Raw genomic sequence first — 24,158 nt, 5'->3', positions numbered from 1 at the left:
TTCCAGGCAGGACAAAGAAACCCGGAAGACCAGCTACTCACTCCAACCGCCAGTTTCAATATAACTGGAGAAAGTATCTGCGGCGGCCTCCTCATAGAAAGCATTCGACTTGCTTCTGTGCTCAGTCTATTCGCGGTTGAACTATCTCCAAACCATCAAACACGCATTACCATGCAACGCCTCACCACACGATTACGCCGCAGGCTCGGTGTTGTTAACCCCCGAAAACCTCATGCTTCCAAGCAGGCCCCAAAAGGCTTCATCAATATCAAAGATGCGAAGACTTCACAAGCGGTGCTACAGATTCTCAGCCAAAAGACTGCCCGTACATCAGGTTTGCTTACGGGGGTGTCCAGCACATGCACTGGAGATCATCTGAGTCCCGCTCAAGCAAGCGGCAGCAATAGCCCAGAAGACGAGAGCAGCACAGAGGTGCCTGACGAGGTTGCGTCAAGTGACGAGAACACTGTAACTGCTACCCCCACTGGCGACGCAGAGCCCGACACCAATCCGACAGTCGACCAGAGTGATGGTGGCAGCCAGACAGCGATCTCTGAGCCAATGCAGGCTACTCCAGCACTATCACCAGAGCAGGCACAAGCACTCCGCAATCAGCAGCATTGGGAGTTCCCCACCGAAGAAGAAACAGACTACACGCAAGGACCTGCACGGATGGCGTTCGCAACAGACGGGCTACAGGAGTGCGCGGCGGTGTTGATGACGCTGCCCTTGTCGCAAAAGCCTCAAATCGCTCTGCAGGCACAGCGCGAGTTCATCGTTGAGGACAAGAAAGCACTCAGGAGGCAGCAAGCTTTGGGAAGACTCCTCTCTGCCATCAATGCTCAAATCTCGAGACGACACATCAAACAGTGCGACGACGATCTGACTGGGGACGGAATGCTCGCCCTGATCCAGGAGCTAGCCATTCTGGACCAGATGGTCGAGGAGACCAAGCGTCAGCAACACGAACTCAAAGTTGACGTCGAGTGCAAGATTGAGAACACAAGGAGGATCTACGAGGACGCCATTGCCGGATTCGAGGAGGTCTATGTGGCTGCTGGACTCATAGAGCCCATCGATCACGACATTGACCTGCCCTATGAAGAAGTCGATCTGCAAGACGAGTACCAGAAATTCTGCGAAAAGCAGAACGAGGTGGACGAGGCTTTCCCCGTGCCGGCTGCTCCTCTTGACACCGGTGCTAAGTGCATGATGGCTCCATATGTGCCAATGACCGAGGAAGAGCAGAAAGTCCACCAACTGACGCGGGAATACTGGGCATGTGAAACTTTTCTCGAGCACGCGCAGAGACGCTTCGACCGTCGCGATGAAGACCGAGCGCAAGAGCTGCAGTTCAACCTCGATGCTCTCTCGCGCGGAGAGCCGACCACTGACGCTTCACAAGATGGATTCGACGTCCGTTGGGTCAAGCAGATGCAGGAGATTACGCGGGATCTGATCGACGCTGAGGCTGCACTGGAAGCGGCCAAATCTGCTGCTGAAGTAGCTGGTACTGATGTCGACTTGACGAACGATGGGTGCTCGCCTTGGGCAAGCCCTGTTGAAGACGGCTACCGTCTGAGTATGGAACAGGAGCTCATCGATTCTGTGCCTTCGCCTAAGATCAAGAACTGGGTCACAGACATCCCGGATCTTGCCTCCCCAAGCTATAATGAGCGGTTCGATGTGCCTGATCAGTGGGAAGCGGAGGACGTTGACATCTCCGGCAGTGTTAGTTTGGTTGCGGAAGGCGGTGATCGAAAGCGTATCCAGAAATGGCGGCAGATCTGTGGGTTGTAAGTGCTAAATCAGTGTATAGTGGTGGTCAGCACGCAGTGTTCTCGAGTGTACACCCTCGTGACAACATCCAGAGCCTACTCCTGTACCTTCTTATTCAGCCATAGCACACAACTATCACATGTTAGCTCACGCTCAGCCCAGTATTTTGAAACCTTATGCACGCACCGCGAGACCTTTAGCTAAGCGGTCGAGACTCTCTCGATACGAAAAGGTCGTCTGATCGATGTAAACGTAGACGAACTGTGTTGCACAGTATGCAAGCCACCAATATACCGACGGCGACCGCCGTGAAATGCCAAAGAAGGTGGAGGCGGGGTGAAATCCGTTGAACAGACAAAATCTACACCGTAACGCATTCTTTCACCCACTCACGTAGAGGTATTCGGAGTCCGCAGAGCCTCTCGTCACGCCTGGTAGGGAGCGAAACAAGTGCTGGATTGGCCGGTGCATCTGGTATGCTCAGCTTTCGTACCACGTTAGAAGTCCAGTGGCTTGCGTCTTGCGGTCCAGGACTATTGGCACTGTAGTATAAGTATTCGCACTGCGACACTGATAGTTTGCCATTTCAAACCAGACGACTATCTCGCAGGGCCTTCATCTCGCTCAGACACTCATCACCTAGCCCACCAAATACCATTCAAGGCCACTTACCTCAACCTCACAAAATGCAACTCCTTCCCCTCGCCCTCACCGCCGCCACCCTCCTCACCCACGCTCTCGCCAACCCCCTCGCCGCCGCAGCCCCGGCCTACAAATGGTCCGTCACCAAATGGTCCTTCACCCGCGGCCAAGCCGCCTACGACTACTCCTTCACCATCTCCGGCGCCGCCCACGGCGCGATCCCCGCCTTCAAAGCCTCCTGCACTGGCACTCAAACTGGCGGCTTTCGCGACTGCACCATCCTCTCCGACAACCCGGTACCGCCGACGGTTTCTGCGAATGTGAATATTGTGCAGGATCCGGAGAACCCGAATGATAATATCCCGAGGGTGTTTGTGAGGGTGGAGTTTGTGGATGATGAGGATTGTCGGTATAATGATGCTGGGAACCACTATGTTTCGCTTGCTCCGAAGAGGTTTAAGATCGATGCTAAGAAGTCCACGGCGATTTGCTAGAGTCGTGGTGGTGGTCCGGGGTCGAGTGGGCGAACAGGAGCTGTGGCGGGCATTGCTAGGAGCTGGGTGTATCCTCCTGGAGGATCATAAAAGCGTTTCGAGATGAACGAGAGTGAAGTGTTTCGTAAGGGAGCCATTGCAAGAAGGGGGCTCACGGACTCCTTCTTCCACCTTACCTTGGCAAATGTCTTTACCTATCTTCCGTACTTCTGAGTAAACAATGCCGTGCTGGAGGCTATGGTGCTGCCGGATGACGTTCTTGTATCGAGCGGTCTAGAACGCAGTAAGAAACACGACATCATCGTCTCTGCGACCAGCAGATATTTGATGCGCGCAGTCGTGACAGTAAAACAGTGCACCCAGGATCTTTGTAGCGCAGCGAAGTGGAGGAACCGATAGCAAGGGTAGCTCTGACCGACCGTTCTCTCCGCAGTCCAGCGGATTTTGTAGGGCAGAGAGCTCGCATGTGGCGGTCTGCGGGCAGAAGAAGTGTGGAGTTTGCACAGCCAAGTGGGTTTCTGCTCGTGACACCCTCAGCGGCAGCCCTACCGAAGTCTGCCGGTACATTCACATGCCACCAGGAGGATTTCACGTGCAGGAGCCGCGGTGATTCGTTGAGGTGTGGGCGAAGGGTTTGTGCTATTAGGTCAGCCTTTGTCGATTGTTCCGATGCATTGTTCGTGCCAGCGCATGTCACGGCGAAGTGATTCGTGATAAGACGGGACGGCGTGTCGGCAGCGTCGCCCTCGCCATGTCATCAGTCTTGAACGTGAACCGGGGCAAGCATGCCTGTCTGCCGCAGTAGTGGGGACAACACTGCCTGACCATTTCTTCCGGGTGCCGCAATTGCCTGTACGGCGTATATGATGAGGTTGTGGTCATTCGTGAAGGCTGTATCACCTCGCCGTATCTCCTGATGATCTCTGCCTGATCGTCTGGAGGCATCGTGTTAGTCGTCTACCAACCAACACCACGCGCCGGCCCTGGAGTCTGTGCAGGTTTCAGAAAACCGCCCGCCGTCGTCACCGGTCAGACCCCAATCAGCACATCTCCATCGTTGCTCTCCCTCTCGACGCACACCTCACTGTACTCTACACGACCGAACGACCAGACGATTGTTGTAATCCTACACCGCAGCATCGAGTGTCATCAGCGCGCCAAGTCGGCGTGAGAGAAGCGACTGGTCGGCTCACGCTTGACCGTTGACCTCGACCCTGGACACTTTGTTGGCTTGTTTCGTCAGCCCAAGCACTCGTGATCCGCCATTTGATCCCTCGAGATCCCTCTCGCCGCCGCCGCACTCGATTCCTGCTCAAGCGATCTGGATACATCACCGCCTGTACGGAGGAACTGCTGCCCCGAGCCAGCGGCTACCTGCAAAACACCACCTTGACCCCAGTACCGCACTGCAACACCAAAACAGCAAGCGTCTCGATTGGAGACACAAGCCGACGTCGTACTCTACCAAATCTGCCGTGCTGTAGGAGGTACAGCTTTCAGCCAGCACATTGCGGCCCCAAATTACGCAAGCGGACCAGGCAGGATCACAGCAGCAAGTTACAGCGCCGGGTCATCCAGCTCAGCGTATACCGCTTCGACCGACTGCACACACATCTACACCGTACCTTTCCCTAGGCACACTTCGCAGGCTGTCAAGAAGGCGCTCCAGCACCTTCTCTGACAGCCTCGTGCCTGCTTGAGATCTGCCCACGGTGGCAGACCACAACCCATACCTCCAACAACCTCCCCAGGACCGCTCCAACATGGCCTCGCCGGCTCCTTTACTGCGGCCGCCCATTCCGGGTGGAGGGAGGTCGCAGATGGGTAGTAAGATGCCAAAGCTAGGCTTAGCCATACCCGCGTCGCCCAACCAAAGACCGGTGAACAGCTCGGCCGCACCTCCAGTAGCGGAGAACGCGGCATTACCACCTCTGGCCATACCGAACAGACAACCTCCACAACTGCGCCTCGCGACGCCGTCAGGCACGAACCAGACACCACATGAGAATACACAGGCAAAGAGAAAAGGGCTGTCATTGGTCATGCCAGGGAGCGGAGGGAGCAGTGGAGACGACTCAGCGCTCAGCGGAGCACCGAGTTTCGCCGCCAGCAGCCAGCAGGGTGGGTCAATATCGACAACATCCTCAACATCAGCGACTTTGAATTTCAACGACATCATCGGGCGAGCTAATGATACCGGGTCCGCTGCGTCGTCGACGAGCATTGGAGCGCCGGGCATGGCAAGGGAGAACAGCAATCAGGGTATAGAGATAGACCTGGAGCGGTTGAGTCTGGAGAAGGGCGCTCCGTTGGACGTGGAGGATTTGGATGACAATGGATGGAAGGCTGCGAAGAAGGAGGGTAAGATCATCGAGCTTGGCAGCTTGGGAGAGGGGGCTGGAGGTGCCGTGACGAAGTGCATGCTGAAAGGCGGCAAGACTGTCTTTGCGCTAAAGGTATGCGTTGCTGCTGAAAGACTCGGCAAGTGGACGCACAACTGACGGCCATCAGATCATCACTACCGACCCCAACCCAGACGTCAAGAAGCAAATCGTCCGAGAACTTTCCTTCAACAAATCCTGCGCCAGTGATCACATTTGTGAATATTACGGCGCTTTCATGGATGACACCGCTGGCACCATCGGCATCAGCATGGAGTTCTGCGAAGGCGGCTCCCTCGACTCCATCTACCGCGAGATTAGGGAGCAAGGTGGCCGCATTGGCGAGAAAGTGCTCGGTAAGGTCGCGGAAGGTGTTCTCAATGGCCTGACATACTTACATGGCCGCCGCATCATCCATCGCGACATCAAGCCCAGCAACATCCTGCTTACTCGAGGCGGCAGTGTCAAGCTCTGCGATTTTGGCGTGAGTGGAGAGTTTGGCACGAAGGGTGACGCGAACACTTTCATCGGGACGTCGTACTATATGGCTCCGGAGCGAATAACAGGGCAGTCGTACACCATCACGTCGGATGTGTGGTCACTGGGCGTGACGCTGCTGGAGGTGGCGCAGAACAGATTCCCATTCCCTGCTGATGGGACGGAGATGAATCCGAGAGCTGGACTGATCGACTTGCTCACGTACATTGTGCGGCAACCGATACCTAAGCTCAAGGACGAGCCGGACAAGAAGCTCAAGTGGAGTGATATGTTCAAGTACTTTATTGAGTGCTGGTGAGTCTCGACGAAACTGTCTGTTGAAGGATAGCAAGCTGACTTGTTCGGGTAGTCTGGAGAAAGAGCCCAGCCGCCGTGCAACACCATGGCGCATGATGGAGCACCCCTGGATGCGGGAGATGATGTCGAAGAAGATCGATCTGCCTCGGTTCTTGAAGACTGTATGGGCCTGGGAGGAGAAGGAAGCATAGGAGCCCACCAACTCATGGACGGGCAGCAAGTAGTTGACTTGGCAACACATTTGGCTGCGCTTGGAAATCGACAGAGTGGATTTGGAAATGTTGGAAGAATGCATAGCGATGCCTGCATAGCCAACAGCTTGCAGCGGGGAGGAACACAAAGATACCACGGTAATGGCCACGGCTCCGTGCCATGGCGGAGGCGCACTGTACGTCCACGGATACCACCACATTGAAAGCTCAATCTACGTAGATAGCAAAGGGAACCGCTACACGCACAATCGAAGAACAATACATCCGCTACCGACCAGTCCAGACCTAATTCCAGAACCCACCACTATCACCCCCCTTCTGCATCTCCCTCACCTTAAACCCCGCCTCCTTCATCTCCTTCACCGCCTCCGGCCCCCTCGTCGCAATCTGCGAACTCAGCCGCCACGGCACATCAAGCATGTCCATCACAATCTCCACCACCTGCACCTTGCTGGGCTTCACCACACTCTCCTTCTTCAACACCTCCTCCAACTCCGCTTTCGTCTCCGCCCGGTGGAAACACTTCTGCGCCTCGGCCTCGGGCATGTTGAAGAACGGCAGCATGTGCTTGTAGTTGAAGGGCACGATGTCGTTGTAGCTCTGTCGCGCGCCGTGGATTACTCGCTCGATGGTGTAGCCCGCGTTGTTGATCAAGAAGATGATGGGGCAGAGGTTCTGCTTGACCATGTTGCCTACTTCTTGCACCGTGAGCATGAGACTGCCGTCACCGGTTACGAGCAACGTCCGGCCGCGCGGCGCGCCTTTGGTTGCCGCGAGGTCCGCGAGCGCGAGATCTGCTCCAAAGGCGGAAGGGGTGGCGTAGCCGATGCTCCCGTAGTACGTCTGCGTGATCCAGGTGGTGTTGGCGGGGAACTGGGCGTCTGGCAGGCCAAAGGCGGCCGTGCCGGTTTCGCCGTAGACGACGTCGTGGGGCTGCATGAAGGAGGCGAGGCGGTGCCAGATCCAGGATTGGGTGATCAGTTCGGAGTCGCGGTCGTCTTCGAGGGGGCGCTCGGGGAGAGTGTGGCGGGGGTTTTTGGTTTGGGTGATGGTGTAGGAGGGGGCGAGGGAGGTGAGGGAGGCGATGGTGGCTTTGAGGGGGACTTTGGAGGTGGTTTTCCAGCCTGGCATCGAGACGTCGTGGGTGTTGACGTAGGCTGCGTTGGTGGGGAGCTTGCGGGTGAAGCCGCCGCTGTTGGTGTCGGAGGGGAGGGTTCCTAGGACGAGCACGAAGTCGTGTTTGGCGAAGACGTCTTCGATTCCTGGTCGTGATGGTCCGCCGTTGTACAGGTCGACGTAGTTTTCGTGCGTTTCGTCAATGATTGTCTTGCCCATGTTGCTGGTGTAAGTCGGAAGACCCAGCACGTCGACCAGCTTTCTCGCCTCCTCGACTGCTTGATGTCGTTGAACGAGACAGTCCACGAACAGAGCTGGACTTTTGCTTGATGCGAGAGTTTCCAAGATCTTCCGAGCAGCGTCCCTCACAGCATTCTCATCGGCCTCCGGCTTCAAATCCAATGGCATCTCCAAGGCCTTCGCCGGTACTTGCTGGTCGACCAAATCTATTGGAACGAAGATGCACACAGGTCCAGACTTGACGAAGCACTCTCGCAAAACCCGGTCGATCTCCTCAGCTGCACCTTCTGCGGTCTGAATCTCTGCTGCAGCAACCCGAAAGTCCTTCGCTGCTTTGTTGAACATCTGGTGGTCTGGGCTGAAGCCAATGGAATGGTGGATCATCATGCGGTTCTGCTGCATCTTGAGGGATGTCTGGCCGACGACGTGGATGACCTTGACTTGCTCCGTCATGGCTCCAGCAATGCCGTTGAGTGCTGAGAGCTCGCCGACGCCGTGGGTTGTGACGAGGCATCCGGCTCCGTTCTTGACTCGGGCATAGCCATCTGCTGCGTACTGTTGTAGACCTGTAGCGTTAGCGAAGCTCTCGGTCTCAAGGGGAATGGTTGCAAGCAGCTTACGGCAGCGTTCAGCTCGTTGGTGTTGCCGACCCAGTCCAAGCCATCAACATTGTAGATGTGATCAAGCAGAGTCAAATTGAAGTCGCCCGGAACTCCGAAGATATGGTTCACCCCGACTTGATGGATTCGTTCCCAGAGATATCGTCCAAGAGCGATGTTCAAACCATGGCCGTTGGCAGCAGCGCCATTGCTGGTCGCCATACTGGTCGTCGTGGTAAGCTAGTTGTAGGCGGAGACCGATAAAGTGATTCCAGGCTTTGAACTACTGTTGCTTGGTGAGGAGGATGTGGTGTAACCCTGCAAGTGTACACCGACTTCATCAAGCACTCTAAAAGACGGCTGCTGTGATGAGTCTGAGTAGGCTGACACTCGCAATCGCGAGCTGCTATGCCTCTTTCCTTACGAACTTTACGTGGAGCTACCTCTACGTCCTGTCGGACCTCATTCTTGCGCGAGCAACGCCGAGGTTGCGATTTCCAAAGCCGCTGCGGCTTTCGACGGCTTTGAACTGAACAACAACCGTTGACACATGAACGGAGCATCAAGTTACGGCGGAACGAGAACAGCTGGACGTGAGCGGTATTTGGTGAGGCTCAGATCCCGTGCTTCTCGTTCCGATTGTCTGGCCGCGATCTAAGTTCTTCATCTAACCTCGCTTGCCAGCAGAGCCCTGATGGGGGAGGACACAATGCGAAGGGCAACACTCTGAAGGGTGGCTCATCCTTTTCAAGTCGTCTGTAGATTCAGCATTGAAGGTAATCCCAAGCTTTGTAGGAGTTGAGCAGCAATCGCGTTGAGGTCTGCTGGGGACGAGGCCATTGACTGCCTGGCATACCTTGTGCTTGCCGAGGCAAGGTTGGTAAAGAGGAGTACCATAAGTATCAATTGAGTACGTTCAACAAGCTGTAAATGTTGTGAGAAACAAGATCAGGCCATCAACTCATATCAGCATCCCTTCGACAAAACAAATTACGACAATGTCCGTCTACATCTACGTCTCCTACCCGCGCAAAGAAGGCGCCACCTTCAACGTACCTCCCTCTTCCCTCTACTTGCCCCAACCGCAGCTAACCATGCCCTGCAGATGGACTACTACCTCACCACCCACATGAAGATAGTCGACACCCACTGGCGTCCCTACGGCATGAAATCCTGGTCCGTCGTCGAATTTCCACCCAACGACCCCTCCGGCATGCACGTCCAAGCCATCATGCTCTGGGACAGCGTCGAGGCGTTCGAGAAAGCCATTGCGGCGAACATCCCGGAAGTGATGGAGGATCTGCAGTACTATTCGAGCGAGCCGCCGGTGAGGTGGTATGGGAACGTTGCGAAGACTAGTGGGGAGGGGATTTAGGGGCTGGTCGGCTTCTAGGTCGTGCGGCGTATCGTGGTAGGAAGCAAAAAGATTCAAACCACGAGCTTGTTCTCAAATTTCGACTTCATTGAACGGTACGTCTCAGCAGAAGAACAGCGCAGCCGGACAACGTTCGAGGTATGCTCGGCAGGACGAATGCAGAGGCACACGACACAAGGGACTGCGAACACATCAACAAAGGTCTTTCATTTGATCAATTGTCGAATACCGAAACGAGTAGCAGTGCTGGATAGTACTCGTGTCACCACCCATCACCGCCAAGCAGCTCCAACGCTTCCCAAGCCTTCGAGCACCTTTCCGCATCAAAGAAGGAAGCTGTGGGTATACCATGACCCATCGCTCCATGTTCCAATCTTGCCATTCGTCCAGTCGATGCATGCAGTCATCAAACTTTTCTCGACATAATGTCAACGCCGAAATTACCCATGCTGATGAGCCGTAGCCCTGTCCCATAGTACTCCGTGGAGTTCGTGGAGTATCGTCACGCGAAAACCAATCATGCCGCCCGCCGCCCGCCAGTCTGCCATGCCCACCGCAACCAGTCTAACGTATATACGTACCTTGATGTCCTGCGCCATTACACTGTACAGCACCGAAAGAGTCTGAAGTTAGTGAGTATACAGATCAGGGATGTTCGGCTGGCTTGTGCGAGCCGCCTTCCTCGTTGACCGGCGAAGGCGAGCGCACAACGCCAGACCTCATCGCTTCCCGCTGGGGCTGCGAGTCGGTCCCCGTATCCGCGCCCAACGCCGACGAGATCTGCGCCTGCGGCACCGCTTGGCGAGGTGACAACGACAGCGAGGACTGCAGATCAGACTGCTCGCGCTGCTGCTGTTGACGGCGGCGACTTTCATCTTCACTGCTGGGCGGGCTCTCCTCCACGATGGAGATCCCACGGCGTAAGCTGCTGCTTTCCATGCTCTCTCTGCGAAGCCTATCCGCCTTGTCCTTGAGCACCTTGGCTTCTTCTGCTGCGCGCTGGGCTCTGACTTGCTTGCGCCACATGCCTGCGTAACGGCCTTTCATGGCCAGTAACTCCATGTGGGTGCCACGCTCTGCGACGCGGCCTTCGTGGAGGACGAGGATTTGGTCGCACATGGTGATTGTACTCAGGCGGTGAGCGATTATGAGCATCGTGCGGCCGCGTCCGAGTGTTGTTAGCGCTTCCTGGATGTGCTCCTCGGTCTCGGTGTCAAGCGCAGCGGTTGCTTCGTCCAGCAGGATGATCCTGGGATCTTTGATGATGGTACGTGCGATCGCCACTCTCTGCTTCTCGCCGCCAGAAAGCCGCAGACCGCGCTCTCCAACCTTGGTGTCATACCCATCTGGAAAGCCAATTATCTTGTCGTGAATGCTGGCAGCCTTGCAGGCTGCGTAGACTTCCTCGTCTGTCGCACTTTGCCTGGCGTATTTCAAATTATACATTAGAGTCTCATTGAAGAGAACCGTATCCTGCGGAACGACACCGATGTGCCGTCTTAGGCTGTCGATGGTCACGCCTTCCACGTCGCGCCCATCCAGCTGCATGCTTCCGGACTCAGCATTGTAGAAACGGAACAGCAACCGGAAGACTGTTGATTTGCCGCCACCGGACTCGCCAACAAGCGCGGTCGTTGTGCCAGGCTTGCATCGGAAGGTCAGACCTTGCAGAGCAGGCTTCCGGTTGTCGTATGAGAAACGCACGTCGTTATAGCGAATTTCTCCTTCACAAGTCGGCATCTCCTCTGCATCGGGTCTGTCCACCACCGTCGGCTTCTCCTTGAACAGCTCCAGCATCCTCTCACTGTTGATCATGTTGTTCTGGATCATGCGATAGAACGTCCCGAAGAAGTTGAGTGGTCCTTGAAGCTGGCTCATGTACGACAGGAGCGTCACAAATCTGCCCACCTCCAGCTTCTTCGTCGTTACTTGGTAAGCGGCGATGAAGCACATGACGATCAAGCCCATCATGAAGACTAGATTCTGGATGGTATTCATCAAGGCCAGCGAAAATGTGACGCCGTACTCGGCCTTTTGGTATTTCATCACGGCGTCTCGGTACCTGTTGAATTCGTATGCTTCGGCGTTGAAGTACTTGACCGTTTCGTAGGACATCATCGAGTCGTTTTTCACAGCATCTTCCTCCCGGCTCGCGTTAGTAGCCTGTCGACGGATGTCTGCACGCCACGCAGCCATGCGGATGGTGATGTAAATGTACCAAAAGGTGATGATTCCAATGACGAGGGCATAATAGGCATCGAAAGCGGCCAGGAAGTACACCACTGCCACCGCAAGATCGACCAGCATCGGCAGCACATTAAACGTGATGGACTCCAAGAACGTATTAAGAGAAGCACCCTTGCCGAGAGCTGATAGCACCTCCCCAGTCTTCTTTCCGAGATGGAACTCCAGGCTCAGCATGTGGACATGCTCGAATGCCGCAACGGAGATCTCGCGGTACGAGTATTGCTCGATTGGGATCCACAGCACTTGTCGTGCTGCACCGAGAAGGCCGTTGCCGCCTTGAAAGATGCGGAGCACAATGTAGAACGTGATCAGCCCCCATGGCATATAGGATGCATGCGTCTCATCGCCAGCCAGAGCGGTCGTGATGGCGCCGGTCTGGACCGGTACTAAGACCTGAACGCCGCGCTGAATAATGACGATGATGATGCAGAGCACAAACTTGAACTGCAGCACTTTGTCCTTCGAAGGCCAGATGTACGGTAAAAAGACAGCGTAGGCGCGGATGTACTCCCACCAGCTGCGTGAAGGAGTCTCCTTTGGCTTCTCCCAGCCTGCAGGCGCTTCTGAAGGGCCTTTAGGCTTGCCATTCGTGCCGTAACCGTTTGACGGTCCGGTCGCTGTCCCGTTGTGCTCGGCTCTGTCCTCTGCCAACAACCCTGTCTGCTCCTCTTGTGTGGCCTGCCTCATGCGGTAGTTGCGGAGATACACAAATAGCGTGTAGAAGCTTATCAAGCCGAGCAGAATGAAGATTCTGCCAAAGTCGAGTATGACCTCGGTAATCTCCCACTCCGTCATTCCATGCCGCAATCGTCCGCCATCAGGATCGCCAACAACGGATTCGTGGTGTGATGTGCTGTAGACCGCGATCGATGCTCCGAGAAGCAGAATCTCCATGACCGTGGCGACGGTCCATGTGAGGGCGTGGGCTGCATTTGGCGAATGCGTCGTATCGATGAGGGTGATGAGTAGCAGGGCGTAGACCATGAAAGAGCCGACTAGGTAGATCTGATAGGTCAGCTAGAAGGCCGTACATCATACAATTCATCGACCTACTGTCGGTGCCTGCCCGCACCACCACTCCTCCTCACGGGCATAGAGGGCATGTGCGATGACCACGACGATGTTGCCGAGTAAACTGAGCAGCACGCCGGCGGACAGCCATTTGAAGAGTAGCCTCCTGGGCCGCGAGAAGTCGAGGGCGTCTGCAGGATGGGTGTCTTTGAGGTTGTGGTTGTGAGAGGGGAGGGGCTTCCCGCCGGGGCCGAGTTGTTGAGATTCGTGAGTGAAGTCATTATCATTACGGGCAAAGGTGATGCTGCGAACGGTGAAGGCGATCAGGTAGAGGAAGAGTACGACCAATGGATAGGCGATCTGTTGGACCTGGAGGAACTTCTCGACCCCAGGGTTGGTGGTCTTCGTGCTGTGGAGGGGCATAGTGTCCGAGCCCGTTATGTCGTTGCCGTGGCCAGAACCTTCCAACGCTGCTCACCCCAGTAGCGACTGTGGCTTGAGAGATTAGGAGGGTGTTCGTGGTGGAAGCATGACCGGTTCGACGGCGGGGGAGGAGAGGGTCTCGGGGGTGTCGTTGTCCTAGAGGGAGAGTTGTGCAGTCAAGTTCGTGTCTGAAGATCGGTTCTAGAAGTGGCGTTCGGCTTCCGGGCCCACGCGCTAAGACACGCATCTAAGAGCAATCACATGCTGCGTGGGCAATAGGATGCGAGCCTCGAGTTCCACTACTTCACCTTACATACCACACCGCGAAGCCACGTCAAGCTGCCGCGATCGTCCTCAAGCCTCATGCTCCTCCATCAGCATGGAAGCCCGTCCTTGCTTGACCGCTGCTTTCCTTCACCTCCTTCTGTCCATCTGTCTCCTCGCCTCCCTGCCGTTGACATCAGCCGCCATCTGCCGTCCTCGCCATAGCTTCGTCCTCGGCAGTGGTCAGCTGAGGCTTCACGAAGCCTGCCCGCCACCGACTAACGATGGCGAAAATGGTCATGAGCCGCGCTACGGGATAGACTCCGCCTCAAAGCCTATTGCCTCTGCTGTACTAGAGAACCTCAGAGATGCGGTACACGTTATGCAGACCACGTGGTTCGACGTCCCGGTAGGCAGCTGGGCGACTGCGATAGACTGGACGCGCGCCGTCATCGACACGCATCTCGTGGCCACGATCTCTACGCTTAGCAGAACGCTGGATCGCGCACCACGAGCTGCAGGCGGGATTCAAAGCCCACGCCTTGGCGATTTCGAGGTCGAAAACGAGATTAATCACTACTTCGCCCAGAATGTAATTCCATCGCTGGCTCTGCTGAACTGGAGGACCTGGAGCTGACGGCATTCTGTGTAGATTGCCTACTACTTTGGAGAGAATGCCTTCCGGATCCGTAATGAGGCCTACGATGACATGCTTTGGGTCGTCCTTGGCTGGTTGGAAAGTGTGAAATTCATCCGGAGGCATTCGCAGCAGCACTACGAGGCCGACATCAACGGACGGATAGAATGGCACGGCATCCAATTCATTGCAGCCTTCGTGCACCGAGCTCGCGTCTTTTACGACCTCGCCTCGCGCGGCTGGGATGAGAAGTTCTGCGGTGGCGGCATGGTATGGAACCCCAACCTAGGTCCTTATAAGAACGCCATCACCAATGAGCAATACATCGCGGCTTCTATTGGAATGTACCTATACTTTCCTGGCGAGAACAATAGCTCTCCATTCTTGGCCGAAGAATCGCGGTCGGGCTTCTCCAGGGGTACGAAGCCGTTCGAGAAAGCATATCTGCGACATGCTGTGGATGGCTATTTTTGGCTGAGGAGTAGCGGCATGACAAACCATAGAGGATTGTATGTCGATGGTTTCCATATCGCCAACTGGCGAACCAATGGCACGGCTTGTGACGAACGTACCGAGATGGTCTATACGTACAACCAGGGTGTCCTGCTCAGCGGTCTCAGAGGTCTCTGGGAAGGTACCGGCAATAGCACCTACCTCGAAGATGGCCACGAGCTGGTTCGGCACGTCTTCGCAGCCACTGGGTGGGATGCCGAGCTCCAGCGTGCTACAAGTGCAGACTGGGCCGGTCTTGGCCGGAATGGCATCCTGGAAGATCACTGCGACGCTGCCGGCAACTGCACCCAAGATGCGCAAACGTTCAAGAGCATCTTCTTCCACCACCTCACGCTGCTCTGTGAGCCGCTGCCGCTGGAAGCTGTTGTGCCGGGTAAGACTCACTCTGCTGACAGGACGCTTGCGCATCTGCATCGCCGGAGTTGTGAGAACTATGCACCTTGGGTCGCGCATAACGCAAAAGCTGCGTTGGAAACTCGTGATAAGCATGGCAGGTTTGGCATGTGGTGGGGAGCTAACAGTGAACTTGATCCAGCACCTTTACCAATACACTCTATTGACTATCGCAATAACGCTTCAGAGACTTTTGAAAGCGTGTGGGCGCCCGGCGCTGGCTTCTCCTGGTCGGACAGCGTACGTCGACACCCCAGCTTGAACGCGGACGGTACGTATCTGGACGCAGTACCGGGCCTGTATGCGGCTGTTAAACTCTCCGAAGGCCAGCAGGTTCTCACCAGCCAGGATCTGAACGATCGCGGTCGCGGACGCACCGTCGAGACTCAAGCTGGCGGTGTCGCTGTCCTCCGCTGTTTGTGGGAGTTACTGAGTCTGCCCTGAAACCATTGTCGCAGAGCCACATTCCTCAGCAACAAGCTGGAATGGCCGGAGTTCCGAACCAAAGACTACCTTTATCGACTGGCTCTGTCTTCAGTCAAGTTTTACAAACAAGGCCAGGCTTGCCATAATGGCAAAGGCTCGTTGCCTTTGGGAGATGTGTTTTCGAAGGTAACTCGCTGGCTTCCTGTGGGCTTCTTGCGTACGCGGACTACTCCGGCCGACAGATCACATATCTAAATTCAAAGGCCAGCGACATATTGCATACATAATGGCAGGTTCGTAGAAATCGCAGGAATCCAAAGTAACGAATTGCTTCTTCCTCATACACGGCTTCACAGTCACCGGCAGAAAGAAGAGTGTCGTGGCATCATCGAGCCCGCAGAGAAATGCACCCTCCGGGAACAGCATCCCGGATGTGGACGTCAAGAGTTTCGAAGAAGTCCCGCACCCAGCCCGCCGCCTCAAGCAGAGAGGGATGCGTTCGAGAGGCAGCGAGATCGCGATAAGCTAGGGACGAAATGAACGGGAGGGTATGTTTTCAATTTGTAGCTCATGTCGATACGTCTACAGATATTAAGTCTTTTCGCGGAACGGCCTGTGCTCCATCGCATCATTTACCTTCACCAAGCAGATTTGATGTTAGCGAAGCACTGTTCTTCTGCTTTAAGGCGGGAATGTGAATCTGCCTTCCACTCGCTTGTGCCTGCCACTTTGCCTTCCGGCGCGATCCGAGATCTGTTTTGAGATCTATGGATCTTAGATCGTACCGACGTCACCATTGTTTTCTGTCTCCTACAACAACATTGAATCCAACCCTACGTACCATTACGAACGGCTTTCTCGATTGGAGATCCATTGATACGACCTATACACTCATCATGGCCTCACTCCGTGTCCTCCGTCCGCTCGTCCGCCAGGCACCTCGAGCAATCTTCCTTCCGGCACCACGAAGATTCCTCCAGACGGACTCTGCCCCCGTCTTAACCACGGCAAACGCTCATGTAACAGGTGGACGTGCTAATGGGTAGGTCGAAATCATGCATAGTAGGCATCAGATCACTAACTTTCTTGTAGACACGTCAACGCCAATGCCTTGAACCTAGGTATGTCACAAGCGTCCGGCAAACCGCAACATGAACTCTCAACTCACATCCAGCAGATCTCGGCATGCCCCGCGAGCTCGGCGGAAAAGGCGACAAGATCAACCCCGAAGAACTCTTCGCTGCCGGCTACGGCGCGTGCTTCCAGTCTGCCATGAACGCCACTGCCAAGGGCATGGGTCTGACGATGCCAGAGGGCGCTAAGGACAGTATTGTCGACACCACCGTTAACCTTGTCGGTGACCTGCAGAAGCTTGACCTCGGGCTCAAGGTCAGCATGACTGTCAAAGTCCGCGGCATGAGCAAGGAGGAGATCCAGAAGGTTGTCGATGAGGCGAAGAAGGCTTGCCCCTACTCGAGAGCTACTCAGGGCAATATCAGCACCGATATCAAGGTGGAGGTGTTGGAGTAGCGTGTCTGTAAAACTTGAGAAGAATTATTGGGAAGCAATGGGACTGTAACTTTAGTACTCAAACATCTACAGCTTAGCATTAGGCATAAACCTCATCGCCTGTCGCACCCCCAGATCCGCCAGTACCTCCTCCGCGCCACCAAGGATCGCATCAAACTTGTATGTCCGATGGAACATCTCGACCACCTTACCCATTCCACTCTGAGTTATCCCTCGCCCGCCAAAAATATTCACAGCGTCATCTGCGATCTCATGCGCGCTTCGCGTACAGAAGGTCTTGAGAAGCCCGATGGGTCCACTGAGGTTCTTGGCCTGGTCTTTATAGGACATGTGGTTCATCTGGTAGGTAATTTGCTCTAGCCAGGCTTGGTTGGACTCGACGAGGCCAATCATGCGGGCGAGCTTTTGACGGATGACGGGCTGGGAGATGAGTGGTTTGCCGAAGACCATGCGTTGGTGCGACCATTTGAGGCACTCTTCTAGGACTGTACGGCTCCATCCTGCAGGACGAGTCAGTGAATTCGTGCTGGGCTGATAGAAAGTAAGTGACTTACGGGACACCATGCAAGCCATCATCCATCGCTCGTGACTGATGAGCTGTTAGTGAAGTCCAATCATAGACAGCTGTTTCCATGGCAATGCTTACTTGAAATTGCTCATGATCACGACGAAGCCTTTGTGCTCTTCTCCAAGCAGGTTCTCCTTCGGTACCTTCGCATTGTTGAACTCGATGTATGTCGTGGCAGCAGCAGTCGAGTACGAAGTCTTGATGAGCTTGACCTCGACATCCTCAGTCTTGGGTATCAGCAGCACGGAGAAGCCCTTCGATGTCTTGCAACCGGTTACGAAGTAGTCGGAGAACATTCCATTGGTAATCCATTTCTTGGTGCCGCGGACGATGTAATGGCTGCCGTCTTCGCTCAACTCTGCGGTCGTTCGAAGGCCAGCAACATCAGAGCCAGCAAAGCTGTTCAGAGTCAGTCGTCCTTGACGTCCAATTGAAAGTTGCCATTGAGCCTGCTTACGCTTCTGTGATGGCCAATGACATCTTCTTCTTCCCAGACAGCACTTCCTCAGCAACCCTATTCTTCAGCTTCTCATCGTTCGCCCAAGCAAGCACAGCAGACAGTGAGATCGTCATCCCTGCCATATTCCCGTCTTGAAACCCTCTAGCATTCATGCGCGTAAGCTCCTGGCTGATGATAAGATCGCAGAAGTAATCGTAGTCTTTCCCATCAATCACTCCGCCCAACAGACTCCGACCTTCGAGGTGCTTCCCAGGCCCCATCCGCATAGCCAACACATTCGCCTCAGCCATCTTGTCAATGAGCTCCTGACTGATGAACTCCCCACTCTTCTCCTTCTCCTGCGCCTCCGGCTTCATGTGCTCTTCGACAAACTTCCTCATCGCGTTCTGCAACCTCTTGTGCTTGTCGCTATAGAACGAACTCTTGAATTCGGGAGACAACCACATTGGCTCCGCGTACGGGACCTTGCTGAGGTCGCCAATCTGTGGATCGATCACCTCCGGCTTCTCGCCTTCGATAGTGCCGATGCATAGTGAGGCGTATTGCTGTAATACTTCGTGTCGATGGAGGTTGTAGAAGGCTTCGGTTGCGTCTTGTCCGGCGACTTGTTCGAGGACGATTGAACCGCCGGGGTGCGCGTCAATGAAGTCTGAGACGTCGTAGACCTTGTGGTCAACGATGAACCAGAGGTCCTCTTCGGAGGTGTGCTTTGCGACCTCTTCTCTGGTTATTTGTTGAGACATTGTCATTTAATTTAAGCAATAGCAGCTTGGTGTTGGCGTATCAGCTGATCGAGATGGTCGTTAGATTCGAACGAGAGTAGAGCAAACCGTCGTTCACGTTCAACAAGTCGTCGACACGCCTCCGTCTGACAGGGTTTGGGATCGACATTCAAGTTCACTTGTGCCGAGGTCCATCAATAAGCTAGCTCTAATTGGCAGGAGCTGGCCTCGTGGTGGAGGCTCTCTCAATGCTTCCAGTTCTGGTATATTTACAGGTGAAATAAGTTCTTATAAGGTGCCTGTAGTATGGCGTGGCGGACACGATGCATCAGTTCGATGGATGGTGGCAAAGAGGGGGTTTTCGTCGCGATTTCATTAAAGTAGACTTTACATGCTGCTGTCCCTCCGTTCGTCCATCTGCCAATCTTCTACTCTGAAACCACCCTTTGACCAGATCATGCCATGAACTCGATCTCCCGCTTTGGAGTCAGACCACATTTTCCCACTCCCACCTTCATCACCTGAGCATTCACACGTCCAAGCTGGACCGCCTGGCCGTTTGTTAACGTGTTCATCGCCTGCTGGCCGATGTTGAGACCAGTGTCGGTATGGTCGATGGCGAGAATGAAGATGCTCTTGCTCTTGTAGGTGACCTTGTAGCACTGTCCGCACTGAGCAGAGTTCCAGCCAGCAATGTCAACGCTCCCACCAATGCGGGGAAATGTACTACAGAACGTCAGCGTGTTATCCTGCGTAGGGCAAAGATGGTGCGGAACTGGCTTCTATGCCCTAGACGGACAGGTAGGCTTGCTAGGCTGAGATGACCTCTAAGGGGCATCTCAGCTCGTAGGCGCTCAAGCCCCTTCAACTGTGAGACATAGGAGTGACATGTTTCACCTAATATTTACTTACGGGATCTGTCCTTGAGTGCTCCAGCCGTAGCGGGTCTCCAGACCGTTGACGCCGTCTGAGCAAGCGACGACGTTGAGGCTCCGTCCTGCTTGGTCATAGCCGGTGTCGTAGCTGACGGATAGAGTGCGTGCTGCTAAGGAGGAGGCACTGAGGCCAAGGAATGCGACGATGCTGGTGAGCTTCATATTTGCTGTGTTTCTTGATAGCCTGGTGGTGCTGAAGGACCGTAGTAGCAACCGTGGAAGGCCAATTGCTTGTAATGACAACAGAGATGCTTTTTGGTGTGGCGGTCAGACGAAGGGAAAGACTTATATACCTACCTTCCAGGCCACGGATGACGACGGCAATGTCGTATGTGAACTTTCGTGTATCTTCCCTTCCTATGGCCGTTACAGCCTCATGCTGTCCTGCTTACCACACTTTGAATATGCAAGAAGGTCATGGGTGATGAGGAGACACGAGGTCGAAGCGAAAGTGAGATGCGCTAGCATCACTAGCGTGAAGATTCTTTGGAAAGAGCAACCGCATTGCTCGAATCTCGACCTTGAGCTGCACCGAAGTGCGTTTGCGGCTGGCTGTACCTCGAGACATCCAATACTTCGGGCATGCAGCGTGAAGAGGTGATCCTAGCAGGATTACCTGAGGCTCATCGAACACGAAGTTCGAGTGGTCTGGCCAGTCGTTGTCTGTCTCTGTGGCACCAGGAGCACGCATGGCTGGCAATTGATTGACACATCAGCATGTCGTGGCACGTCAAACTGCATATGATCTGACATCTGCATGGCGACTATCAACAACACGAACATTTTCTGCAAGTTCTCGTTGCGAACACGACCTGGAATTCAAGAGCTGTGGCGCTACCTGGGAATCTGGCTCTTGTCCTAATTCACCCCTACAGCTTACTGTCAGGCTCGTTCACCAAGGTATACCGGAACCTGGCCTTTCCAGCATCCATGTCGATGATGGCCTGGTTAGCGTCCTTCATCGGCCGGGTCTGTACCCAGGCCTTGACCTTCTTGTCAACAGCCAGCTGCAACATCTCCTCTACCTCTTCAGGAGAGCCAATCTTGCTGAACAGCATCTTCGAGCAGGTAGGAGTTCCGGTAAGCACTCACTCTTGTCCTCAGAAGTGGCAATGTACTCGTCCGCTCCCATCTTGAGCACATCGCTCCGCTTGTCGTTCTTTCGGCTGATTCCCACCACTCGGTCTGCACCCATTGCCTTTGCAAACAGAATGCCATAATGGCCCAGACCGCTTGGAATTGGTTAACAACGGACCCTTTTCAGCAGAACACCGAGCAGTACTTACCCAACCCCAACAATTCCAACCTTCATCCCCGGGCCACAACCGTTATTTCTCAACGGCCCGTACATCGTGATACCTCCACACATAATCGGCGCGGCCTCCTCGCTGGGGAGACCCTCTGGAATCTTGAAAGCACACTGGGCATTGCAACGGTGATACTTCGCATACCCGCCTTGCGACATACCGCCGTTCGGATACTTGGAGCCGTACGTGTTCACGCACTTGGTACAGTACTGCTCGTTGCTAGACGTGCATTCTTCGCAGTCGGGTTGTTGGCAGGACTGTTGCATGGCACCTACACCGACGCGGTCGCCGATCTTGAGGCCTTTGGTGACGGCGGAGCCGACACGTACGACCTTGCCAACGATCTCGTGGCCGACGCAGATGGCTGTTGAAGTGAAATCAGTGTGCTGTGCATGGAGATGAGGCAGGGGACTTACGGTACGGTGTCTACGTCCGACCAAAGCTCGTCAGATCTACCTTGCTCCAACAACCAGATGACTTCCTCACTTACCGCTCCATGTCCCGACCTCAAGGTGTGCAAATCAGTAGCACAGATACCACAATGCGTGATTTGAATATCAACATCTGTCTCCTCCCAAGGTTTGGGCTCGAACTGCTGCCAGACGAGCTTGCCCTTTGCAGACTCCTTGTCGTGGCCCATCCATCCTTCGAAGGCGTAGTCTGAAGCCATTGTGGCTGTGGATGATTCAAACAAACTCTCTCAAAGTTCCAACTTGCTCGTACAGAAGACGAGGAGTATCTAGGGCAAGCGGATAATGATAGCCGGGCTCGAGAAGCAGTGATGTGGTCAAGGTGTATGGTTGGGTGATACGTCGATTATATGCAGGACGACCAACCTGAAAGTGTTCTAAAGTGAAGCTCGCACCTTCAAGATGAGGTATTCATATGCACTACTTGAGTGGAGGGCCGTTGACTTTCCTGCCTCGGTATAGGTGCCGGAGGTTCGGCGTTAAGAAAACCCAATCCGGCAGGAGCGCACGCTTCGACCATGGCTTCATTATTGAGCCGCTGCGGGGTTTCGTAGAGTGCTGGACAGCCTGTACATGACGCGTGACTATGGGGCGTTGGGGGAGCTGATGAAGCAAGAGCCAAAACGTCCGTACAGAACTCGCGCTCAAGCCACCTATCTGCCACAGGGACCTGACCAACAAGGAAAATGGAGTGAAGGAAGACACCGGCCTCGCCTCTGTCATCAATACCTTTGTTCGTAGATATACCACAAAAGCGAGTGGGCGCATACACAGGGCGAACCACAGCCGCAAGCCACTGCTCAAGACCTTGGTTCAAAAGCGGGCGTTGATGCGAGCAGCAACGCGTTTGAGTGAGTGAAGTGCACCTCATATCGAGGCGCCAAACATTCTTTCCAAATCTCCGACATCCTACGCCGTGACTTCAATCACCCTGCTCATGCCGCCATCTCCAAGGCCCATCCCTGCCAGTGCCTTCTCCAACCCAATCAAACCAGGCTCATCGCCCTCCTTCTCCCAACCTCTCAGTGGACCCCACACCAGCCTCTTGCCGTTCTCTTCGATGTTTCTACGCAAAGCCATAACAAGCGGCGCCTCCTTCTTTACGGCCGGATATGCATCAATCTCGACCGTCGCCAAGCTCCGCGCCTGCTCAATAATCCCGCGCAGCAGGTCTACGCAAAACCACTTGTACGTCTCCTCGGTAGCATTCTTGCCTCGGAAGCCTGTAAAGATGCTATCGGATGGATCGCATTCCACAAATATCTTGAGCGTGCGGAGACTCGTGCAGTCTGCGAGGCCAAGAGAAGGCCTGGTGTTCTGACAGCGTGGTGGGTTGCTCCAGCCTGGGCCAAGGCGGAGTTCAAGCGTGGTGACCGCGGCGCGATAATGTGGTGGCAGGCGGGCGAGGAGCGGTTGTTTTGTATGGAAAAAGCGGCCGTGGGTCGGGAAAAGGCGGATCGGCTGGGAGTAGAAGACGGGGTATGCTTCGTCGTGCATGCGGCGGCTGGCAAGGAAGACGGCAAGGCGGGGATGGACTAGGCGGTAGTTGACTGGATCTGAGGAGATAATTGTCAGCTACTAGAGCCTGTGCTCCGTCTGTGCACAGTCTTACCAAGATCCAGTGGCTTTGAGGTCCACAGTAGCATCTCGTATACCTTGATTCTTAACTCAGAGGGCAGATCGAAGAACCTGAATGGCTCTGCCGGCGTTGGAGGTGTCGGCGATGGCGCGCGCGAAGGTACTGTTGAAGGTGCCGCTGAGGGAGCCGCAGAAGGCATACGCGAGGATACCGCCGACGTGGTGGTGGACGATACCACAGATGGATACTTCCGGTTTCGGCGCGCCATGTTCGCAGGTTTTGAAGATGCTGGTGGTGTAGTATTACGAATGCTCTTCGCGCTCTATTCCAATGATATTGCAACGAGTCCTGACAGTCTTCACTGCGGCCGCTGGAGCGGGCTACAGGTCATCGCGTGACCTGTCATGGTTTATGCAGCCATCGCGATGGCGGTGGCAGTTGCGGGGTGTGGTGGTGGTGGGAGGGAGCGGTTCCACGGTTTGCTAACGGCGGCAAGCAGGTGGCAGGTGTCAGGTGTCGTGCGGCACAGGGAAGCAGGATGCTGTAGAACGTGCAGAGGATGAAGAGGAGTAAGAGAGGAGGGGAAGTGTGGCGTGAGGTACAGTTACTTGTAGAACTACTATCGGCCCGGCGAGGGAGGGCATGAGTTTGCTGCTCTGCGGCCAGACCTCAACACCTTGGCCATGCCGACTTCACCTCTCCGCCGCAGTCCCTCCTACAGCCACCATTGAAGACCGAAGTTGTTCTCTCCTATCAACTCGTCATGCTGTCGAAGCATTCTCATAGGTGCAGATTGTTCCGTCTCAACGGGACCAGTGGAAGACGGGGATTGCTACCAGCGGTTCTTTATAGACGTCTGTCTTGGTCTCCCCGATTTATACAACATCGTGATACTGTGTGTCTTCAAGATGCCTGTTATTTCTGCATCGGGTGCATAAAAACTTTCTGAAGAGAGAAGAAAGGACGGCAAACCTCTGCCATCCCGTTTATGTAGCCCGTGACTTCTTCGACTTAGTCGTGGCGACTGAACCTTGGAGGGC

The 24,158-nt window shown here is 54.8% G+C and overlaps 12 protein-coding genes across 12 annotated transcripts; 6 read left to right on the top strand and 6 right to left on the bottom strand.

The window, feature by feature from the left end:
* Positions 1-171: 171 nt before the first annotated feature.
* Positions 172-1,800, top strand: LTR77_008843 (uncharacterized protein; the record flags this gene model as incomplete). Its single annotated transcript, XM_064806072.1, has 1 exon — positions 172-1,800. One exon carries the CDS (start codon positions 172-174, stop codon positions 1,798-1,800), a length of 1,629 nt encoding a protein of 542 aa, XP_064655931.1.
* A 665-nt stretch (positions 1,801-2,465) lies between these two features.
* LTR77_008842 (uncharacterized protein) lies at positions 2,466-2,915 on the top strand (the record flags this gene model as incomplete). The annotated part of the gene is made up of 1 exon (XM_064806071.1): positions 2,466-2,915. One exon carries the CDS (start codon positions 2,466-2,468, stop codon positions 2,913-2,915), a length of 450 nt encoding a protein of 149 aa, XP_064655930.1.
* Positions 2,916-4,678: 1,763 nt separating this feature from the next.
* Positions 4,679-6,282, top strand: MKK1 (Protein kinase C signaling pathway involved MAPKK protein; the record flags this gene model as incomplete). Its single annotated transcript, XM_064806070.1, has 3 exons — positions 4,679-5,371; positions 5,427-6,088; positions 6,144-6,282. 3 exons carry the CDS (start codon positions 4,679-4,681, stop codon positions 6,280-6,282), a joined length of 1,494 nt encoding a protein of 497 aa, XP_064655929.1.
* Positions 6,283-6,588: 306 nt separating this feature from the next.
* LTR77_008840 (uncharacterized protein) lies at positions 6,589-8,480 on the bottom strand (the record flags this gene model as incomplete). Its single annotated transcript, XM_064806069.1, has 2 exons — positions 6,589-8,214; positions 8,280-8,480. The coding sequence occupies 2 exons, from the start codon at positions 8,478-8,480 to the stop codon at positions 6,589-6,591; spliced, it is 1,827 nt and encodes a 608-aa protein (XP_064655928.1).
* Positions 8,481-9,256: 776 nt separating this feature from the next.
* LTR77_008839 (uncharacterized protein) lies at positions 9,257-9,633 on the top strand (the record flags this gene model as incomplete). Its single annotated transcript, XM_064806068.1, has 2 exons — positions 9,257-9,310; positions 9,364-9,633. 2 exons carry the CDS (start codon positions 9,257-9,259, stop codon positions 9,631-9,633), a joined length of 324 nt encoding a protein of 107 aa, XP_064655927.1.
* Positions 9,634-10,278: 645 nt separating this feature from the next.
* Positions 10,279-13,314, bottom strand: hmt1 (ATP-binding cassette-type vacuolar membrane transporter Hmt1; the record flags this gene model as incomplete). The annotated part of the gene is made up of 2 exons (XM_064806067.1): positions 10,279-12,885; positions 12,934-13,314. The coding sequence occupies 2 exons, from the start codon at positions 13,312-13,314 to the stop codon at positions 10,279-10,281; spliced, it is 2,988 nt and encodes a 995-aa protein (XP_064655926.1).
* A 379-nt stretch (positions 13,315-13,693) lies between these two features.
* LTR77_008837 (uncharacterized protein) lies at positions 13,694-15,565 on the top strand (the record flags this gene model as incomplete). The annotated part of the gene is made up of 2 exons (XM_064806066.1): positions 13,694-14,170; positions 14,231-15,565. 2 exons carry the CDS (start codon positions 13,694-13,696, stop codon positions 15,563-15,565), a joined length of 1,812 nt encoding a protein of 603 aa, XP_064655925.1.
* Positions 15,566-16,443: 878 nt separating this feature from the next.
* On the top strand, positions 16,444-17,077 carry LTR77_008836 (uncharacterized protein; the record flags this gene model as incomplete). Its single annotated transcript, XM_064806065.1, has 3 exons — positions 16,444-16,589; positions 16,640-16,668; positions 16,725-17,077. 3 exons carry the CDS (start codon positions 16,444-16,446, stop codon positions 17,075-17,077), a joined length of 528 nt encoding a protein of 175 aa, XP_064655924.1.
* Positions 17,078-17,143: 66 nt separating this feature from the next.
* Positions 17,144-18,848, bottom strand: LTR77_008835 (uncharacterized protein; the record flags this gene model as incomplete). The annotated part of the gene is made up of 4 exons (XM_064806064.1): positions 17,144-17,577; positions 17,632-17,666; positions 17,724-18,044; positions 18,103-18,848. 4 exons carry the CDS (start codon positions 18,846-18,848, stop codon positions 17,144-17,146), a joined length of 1,536 nt encoding a protein of 511 aa, XP_064655923.1.
* Positions 18,849-19,282: 434 nt separating this feature from the next.
* Positions 19,283-19,924, bottom strand: LTR77_008834 (uncharacterized protein; the record flags this gene model as incomplete). The annotated part of the gene is made up of 2 exons (XM_064806063.1): positions 19,283-19,553; positions 19,740-19,924. 2 exons carry the CDS (start codon positions 19,922-19,924, stop codon positions 19,283-19,285), a joined length of 456 nt encoding a protein of 151 aa, XP_064655922.1.
* A 707-nt stretch (positions 19,925-20,631) lies between these two features.
* Positions 20,632-21,739, bottom strand: LTR77_008833 (uncharacterized protein; the record flags this gene model as incomplete). Its single annotated transcript, XM_064806062.1, has 5 exons — positions 20,632-20,783; positions 20,855-20,994; positions 21,049-21,433; positions 21,486-21,495; positions 21,560-21,739. The coding sequence occupies 5 exons, from the start codon at positions 21,737-21,739 to the stop codon at positions 20,632-20,634; spliced, it is 867 nt and encodes a 288-aa protein (XP_064655921.1).
* Positions 21,740-22,448: 709 nt separating this feature from the next.
* LTR77_008832 (uncharacterized protein) lies at positions 22,449-23,386 on the bottom strand (the record flags this gene model as incomplete). The annotated part of the gene is made up of 2 exons (XM_064806061.1): positions 22,449-23,095; positions 23,152-23,386. The coding sequence occupies 2 exons, from the start codon at positions 23,384-23,386 to the stop codon at positions 22,449-22,451; spliced, it is 882 nt and encodes a 293-aa protein (XP_064655920.1).
* Positions 23,387-24,158: the final 772 nt, after the last annotated feature.

The sequence above is a fragment of the Saxophila tyrrhenica genome (assembly GCF_035928015.1).
Source record: "Saxophila tyrrhenica strain CCFEE 5935 chromosome Unknown scaffold_15, whole genome shotgun sequence".
Classification (NCBI taxonomy): domain Eukaryota; kingdom Fungi; phylum Ascomycota; class Dothideomycetes; order Mycosphaerellales; family Extremaceae; genus Saxophila; species Saxophila tyrrhenica.
This window is presented reverse-complemented; position numbering and strand designations above follow the sequence as displayed.